Source organism: Montipora capricornis, chromosome 4 (genome assembly GCF_036669925.1).
Source record: "Montipora capricornis isolate CH-2021 chromosome 4, ASM3666992v2, whole genome shotgun sequence".
Classification (NCBI taxonomy): domain Eukaryota; kingdom Metazoa; phylum Cnidaria; class Anthozoa; order Scleractinia; family Acroporidae; genus Montipora; species Montipora capricornis.
In genome coordinates this window covers 18,740,834-18,748,333 of record NC_090886.1, presented here as the reverse complement: position 1 = coordinate 18,748,333, position 7,500 = coordinate 18,740,834, and the positions used below count along the sequence as shown (strand labels likewise).

General features: G+C 37.3%; 1 protein-coding gene across 6 annotated transcripts in view; it reads left to right on the top strand.

The window, feature by feature from the left end:
- Positions 1–7,500, top strand: part of LOC138045710 (protein pelota homolog) — a 281,230-nt gene that overhangs the window by 1,238 nt on the left and 272,492 nt on the right. For all 6 annotated transcript variants that reach the window (XM_068892298.1, XM_068892294.1, XM_068892295.1 and 3 more), the window contains exon 2: positions 3,207–3,299. In XM_068892298.1, the coding sequence (XP_068748399.1) occupies positions 3,207–3,299 (93 nt within the window). The remainder of the gene's footprint in view (positions 1–3,206; positions 3,300–7,500) is intronic.

The following is a 7,500-nucleotide window of genomic DNA, read 5'->3' as shown; positions in this document are numbered from 1 at the left end:
GAGATTTCAGACTGTAATTTTGAGACCGACAGATACGGTCTCAAATCTGGAGTTTTCCGGATTATCCGGGAGAGTTGATAGCCCTGATGTCATGATTCCAGGTCTGTCAACCCCCAAAGTCTTCAGATATTGAGAATTGATTGGGATGGAATGATTACTGATGTCATATTGCTTGTGACATCATTTATGGTGATGTCGTATTACATCTTTTGTGCAAAAAAATACTCATTGACTCCATTCGACATATGAAATTTAAATTGAGAATCTTTTCAATTTTTTCAGCTACATTTGTCTTAACAAGTTGTAAACCAAAAGTTAAAAGTCCTAAAAATTCCCTCTAAAGTGAAGTAAATTCAATTATTGACGTCTTCAATCTCTGTGATTTGACACAAGCACACAAGACCTCTCACAACCGAGACAAAAAGTCAAAAAACATGCAAAAAAGATGTCATTGGCATTGCAACATTTGATATGATTGGTTTATTTCAGACCAATCACAATATTGTATTGTATTACGGTATATTTCTTGTCTCAATCACAATATTGCTTAAATTACAATCCATCAATAACAACGGATGGTTTACTGGAGTTTATAAAAGGTTTGAATTTTATTATCAATGTTAAAATAACTAAATTGTATTGTTGTGAAAGTCGATTCTCACTAGTAATGATAAACTGCGGCAATTAATCAGGAGATTTTTTTACCATAATATTGAGACTGGGAGATACAGTCGAAGATCTGGAGTCTCCTGGATTATCTGGGAGAGTTGACCTGAAAAAAGGTCGTAGTTGTAAGGAAAAGGCAGTAAATGATTCCTTTGTACTAAGGTACACTGTACACTGTATCTCTACCTTTTGTGCCCTTCCATCATCAAATAAACTTCACCAAATTTACATTTAGTCCTATTTAAGTTAATTGTACTTTTTTTACGAGTATGAAGAAGTCCCTAGCTCATTTGGCATTCAACCTGTTACTTAAGTGGTCTTATTCTTAAAGATGTCATAACTATTTAAGGAATTCCCTGCTATTAACATCTGTCTCTTTTAAACCTTTTGGCACCAAAATATGTTAGTGACAAAATGGAAAAATATATTAATGTCAATATCTTGTCAAGAATTACATACGTCCAGGGTTCTCCTTATCAGGTGGTAACCGGTAAAATTTACCACTTGTAATAGCACTTATTACCGCCTGCAAACACTCAGAAGTCGCTTATCCTTTGCAGAACGTCCAACAAACCAAATGCTTTACCGGTTTGAAAAGGTCCCTTACCTGTTGTGCTGAAAACTAGGGAGAACCCTGTACAGCATCCATGGGATTAACTTGTGTTGAATTTGATGTAAAATCCTATTAAATTCTTCTAATGACCTAATATAATACAGTATAATGGAAGGAAAATTTCATGTATCCATTTTCAACTTTATGAAAAAATCCTCTTCAAGTTACAGTACTACAGTACATTGAGGATTTACAGGTCCTCCTCTAACACCAGGAGGTGTATTACAGACTGTACATGTTGCTTTATTTTCAGCCAGTCCAGTTGTTTTAGTTTTACAACAAGGAATTGTCCCATTCTGTAGGTCCCTTGCTGTCCTTACATGTACTTTCTGTGATGTGATGATCTATAGATTTCATTATGGTTTATAGAATACCTGGCAGATGGATTTAACTGGAGTGAATTGTATGTGAATAGCAAAATAGAATCATTCGATCCCCTCATAGAGAGTTAACTTGCACCCTTAAAATATTGAATGTGTAACTTCTGACATTTACAAATGTACATGTACCCAGGGATGGCATCAGGATTTTTCAGTCTGGGTCCTGGGACCCGCATGTCCGGCCAAATTGGGGTCCCAAGCATTTTTTGGGGGTCCCAAAATCTTGGTGACTCCCTGCGAGAAAAAAAGTATCTTATGAGAAAGAGAGAGTAACCAACTTTCTAGTCTTTTTCTTTGGACAGTACTGAGTACTGTAACTAGCGAGTTCTTTTTTCCAGCTTAAAAATCATAGATAACTTATTGCCCAAATTCCTTGTTTGCAACCATCCAAACTCTTTCAGCCAATTTTAGCCAAAAAATTTATGTAAAAATTACCATGTCTTCAACCTTTCTCAGTTCAAGAAGTGTGAGCACTTGTATTTCTCAATCGATCAAACAATCAATGAGCAAACAAATGGTGGGAGCTCCAATAAGTTTATTATTATTATTATTTTACATCTTGCCAAAGCAACAGAATATACTGACAAAGCAAAGCAAGTTGTGTGAGTCAATAAAGTCAGTGTCTTGTGTCTTAGGACGCATTAACATTTTGATAATGCATTTTTTGGAATTTATTTGTGTAAAAATGCACGATTTCTGCGTTAACGCAATCCCTGTGTACCTAAGGTGGAATCACCATCTTTTTCTAAGGCTCCTCTTACTTTGAACTTGATCAAGAGGAACCTCAAGCTCTGTGAACAAGACTCTACCCTATTTTGGGATGATTCTACCAAACCACTAATTGTCAAATTTTAACTACATGATTATAGGAAGATCTGTATTTTCTTCAGTAATCCACACTGACACCCCCTGCCCCCCTCTTGTTCTCTCTCTGATACTAGTGTAGGGTACTAGTAATTTGCTAGACACTACTAGCATGCCCAGGTTGGTAACGCTATCAAAGGGATGAATGGATGTAGTGACCGGTGTTGTCCTCTCCTGGAAGTTTGTTTTTCTTGGTGATATAATAGTGCAAGCGTGTAACTCCAGTTTCATCCGAGTTAGAGGTCAACAAGAAAACTTAGCAATTAAACTTTGCAGGGGAGGATCCATGCAGTACATGCAGGCTATAGCTATTTTAAAATAATTTTATAATGATTGAGCATTCTCAGAACTGGCCTTGTGCATATTTCCAATTAAGTATGTCACCTCTGCATAAAGTATGTTTGAAATACTAATTTGCCTTTAGAGAGTAAATTTGCAGGGCTGTGATTTAATTTTTGTGATACTGTTGTAGCAAAGTTGTATCCTGTTCTTTCATTTTTTTTTGTTTTATGTACTTTTATCTGTACCAGGAAGAATTTAAAAGATTACTTTCCTTGGATCATAATTTTAGATGTGTAAACAATGTTACCTCATGATTTTCAGCAATATCAACAGCTTGTGCCAGTCAGAGAGTAATCTGATTGTATTTGCAATCTTTTCTTATACTTGTTGTCATTTTACAGATCAGTTGTCCTTGTTCCAGAAGAAGCCGAGGACATGTGGCATGCATACAACCTTATTTCTGTTGGTGACCGTCTTAAATCCACAACAATAAGGTATAGGAAGATGATGAACTCAATTTTTTATAAATAAACTTTATCGTTATAACTTCTGCTTCCATAAAATTGTGTGGAAGTGAAGCCATATAGTCATCGCCTTGAGTGAGTGTAACAATAGAATACGAATGAGCTCTGGCTGATTTTGACCTGATTGCTACGCATTTCATTTCGAATTACCATGTGATCACACGACTGCTATAAAAAAAACTCCAACTTTTACCATAACCTACCATCAGGCATACTTTTCTTTTATAGACAGGGCGTGAAACAGTACGCCTGATACAATTTCTTTGCAAGTCATCTGCCTCTAGTCCAGTATCTGGACTTTACTCTGATTGGCCAAAAAACAATAGAACTCTTGGAGCCTCGCTCTGATTGGTTGCAGAATTGCAAATCATACGTTAATAGCTGATCGAACTACATGTATGTCCGCCGAGAAGAATTGAACAGGAATGATGTTTAGGCTCTGTTTACAGCTGCTGTTGCTTTGACTTCAGATTTTTTTTCAAAAATCTTTAAAGGAAGAGCTGAGAGAATGCATCTGAAGGATGGTTTGTCTAAAAGAAGACATTATAGTTGTACTTCGTATGGGATTTGGCAATAGTGTTATTTACAGGCCTGAACATTATAGAAAAAAATTCATTGTTCCAATACCACTGACTTGAAAATGCTTGTACACTGTAGTTGTGAATCGGAAGAAACAAGTTGTGAATCCAAAAACAACCAAATAGAAGTTAGTGCTGCCACATTTGGGGAATCATCTGAGCTTGACAGAGAAATGTGACATTGTTTATGGGAGCTCTGAACAATCTGAACAATGATTTTAGTGACACACTTCTTACAAAATGATAGTTGAGTAGCTGTTGCTGGAAAACTAGATTTTTTCCTCATAAAATTCTTTATTTTAATTGCATCTTTTATTGGCATCTCAAATATTTTAGTTGAAATATTTCATTGTACTGTTAATTGTGCCTGGTGATAACATGAAGAATTCAGACTTTTTCTGTGATGTCATCTTGAAATTCTTTGTTCCTTGATGGTTTGAACGGAGAAAGCCACACCAAAATAATGTCAAGCGGGATTTGCTCTGATTTTATTGATGAAGTCTGACTTCGCAGAGGAGATTCCAGCTGGAGTGCTATTTTTTTTTGTCGCATCTTTCCTCGAATCGCAATATGCAGGTACAGATTTCCGGTAAAATCTGATTGACTCACATTTATAGCATGACACATGATAACATCACTCTTGACGGGTGGGTGGCAGATGACTCGTTAAGGAATTGTATCAAGTATGCCTGAAAGCAGGTTACAGTACATGTACATGCACTTTTACCATTGCTCACAAGTTCCCAAGTGAAGTAAGCCATGACTCATTTGCAGAGAGTACAGTGTATGTTCTGTTTTTTTTTTACAAATCATTATGAGTTTAAGGACGCTTCATTGTTTCTAAGGATGACCAGGTCTGAGAAAAAATAATAGCCTTCCTCCCTCTATTTTTCTAAAGCCTGTCCAAACAGCACAATTTCTTTCCTAGCCCGTTCAGTATTTTTGGTCAAATTTTCCCAAGTTCACTCAATTTGAAGTTATGGTATTGAACTTTTGAAAATTAAGAAATGTTTATTTACAATTAGAGCGAGCAGTGTTAACACTACACAGTTTTGTTAAAAGATGAAAGTCATATATCATTTTCACTGTCATGAAATGAAAAAATAAATTGGAAACCATTCAATAAAAAAGCCAAGAACTTGGGATGTTGTTGAAGACAAATTCAAAAACTACCTTTCCAATTTTCAGGTCTGTGGTGCACAGTTTTTCAGTTACTTGCAGTGATTTTGTTAGAAATTGTCAAAGTGAGGCCTTGGATTTCACTCCAAGGCTGACCAAAACCAATGGGTCCCTCAGTCTACAATTTAAGTGCTCGATCTCTTTAAAATAATGCAAAGCCACCGAGTAACAAAGCACAGTTGGAAGTTAAGTAATGTTGGCCTCTGCATATATGGCCCATATAACTTGGTTTGGTAAGGGTGTCTGTCGATTTTGACTTTGGAATAGTGCCATGAGGGTTTGCTGAGAAGCATTGTCTTAATGGCTGCAGAGGCCAGTCCTAGATTTGCAGTCCGTGGAACTGGATAGTCCTGCTGTTGACAGGCTATTCTTTTAGCCCTTCTTTCATCGCTTTTTGTCATGGATGACAGCCTCTCCACTTTCCAGTCCTTGTGATAATCGCTGCTTCCACAGATTTCTGTCGTCTGCAAGGGCTTACCATGACATGGTGTCAATGTTGCTTGCTTTCATGTCACGCTAGTGGCTTGCGTACGTCCTTAAAGTGTACATGTAGCTGGGGCAGCCTTTGCGCTTTCTGCATAGAAGATCATTGGGGACGTGTCCATCGTTCGTCCTGCAAACAAGGCTCAGTTAGTTTAGATGACATTTACGTAGAAGTGTGAATATGGGTCCACAGGATGCCTGATTTTGAGAGGACATTGTTGTAATGCATCTTATCCTGCCATGTAACACCAAGGATCCGTAACGAAGGCACCTCAGATGGAACACCCAGAAGTGCCGGTTCTTGTGTGGAGTATGTAGTTCAAGATACGCTACCACATAGTAAAGTGCTGATGACACAAGCTTTGCACACAGTGATTTTGGTGGGACTTGTGAGGTGCTTATTTTCCCATACTCTCTTTGTGAGTTTGGAGAGTGTTGTTGATGCCTTGCCGATGAGCTTGCTGAGCTCAACATCAAGAGATAGGGTGTCAGCAGTAGTGGAGCCCAGGTACTGAAACTGGTTAGACAACTTCCAGTTCTTCACTGTTGACTGTTATGCAAGTTATGCAGCGATGGTGTACCTTGTCCTACAGTATGACCTGGGTCTTCTTTTGGCGGATTGTGAGACCGGAAAGGTCACATGCGTCTCAGAACCATTGCCCATTAGTTAAGTACATGTAATAATACCACCAAAATACATACATTTTAGTGGAAACGTGAACCGCTAAATATTTTTGTTTGTTTCATTAACCCATTGACTCCCAGAGGTTCACCATTGACGAATAAAATCGTCTGGTGTTGGGTCAGCTTGTGATTCGAATGGGTCACCAGAAATAAGCAAATATTGCTAATTTTGCTTACCTTTTTTTTATTTCCTATTTACAGTGAATATAAATAGACATCTCCTAATCACGAAAACTACGAAAATTATACACAAACGGTTTAATGGTCACTTAAATCCTTTAGCTCCACTCGCACATACACTTGAATAAGGGGGTGATGCATGTGTAAATGCCAATCTTGTAACCCCCTCATTTTTCCCGATTTTGCAACTTTACTCATTTATATCTCTGCTTCTGGATGGTGAAATTTTTTCAGTTTTTGCCTGTAGCTTAGATTAATTTCAAAAAACGGATTTTTCCGAAAAACTGGCCTACAAATTTTGTAGAATTTTGAAATTATTTCAAACATTATCTGGTAACGCTGAATGAGAAGATTTCACCGTCCCGTTTCTTAAAAAAAGACAATATATGTTCATTTTAAGGCCCAAAGAAATGCCTAATATTGTTGCCATGGTAACGTCATTTTGAAGGAAAATGTAATTTGAGAAATCTTGGATGGGTACTTAATACTCTGGTCAAATTTCGTCTTGATATGATTACCCTAACTGTATCTAAGGACAGGAAATGACTGTTTATTTGATTGAAAAAAGGAGAAACTATTTCGAGCCTCCTTAAATGGAAAAATAATACCCAATGTTCACCCATGAAGTAACAAGTTACCAAAAGAAACAAAAATACAGTGTAAGGTGATGGCGAGACATTTTGTAGAGCATTTCCTAAATCACTAGAATCAAGTAATTTTTGTTCAAACATTACAAGATCCACATTTTATTTAAAATTTGTATCCATTTTTCCCTGAAAAGTGGCTGTCCACCAGAGGGCAGGATGGCCAACTGGCTAAAAGCTAGCTGGCTCACACGCTGCCATATGAACAGCCAGTGTAGAATGCAGCTGTACCAGCTTGATCATCTCAGGAAATTTGGCCACATGAAATCTTTGAATCAGTTGCCACATGTCATTACTTTATCTCTTAGACAACACCCTTGAATTCTTGCCATTCATCTTGACATTTTCCTGGATCAAGAAAAGCTGTTGAAGTGGCCTTTTTTTTTTTTGCCTTCTTCCTTTCAATTATGGGACTTGGACTGA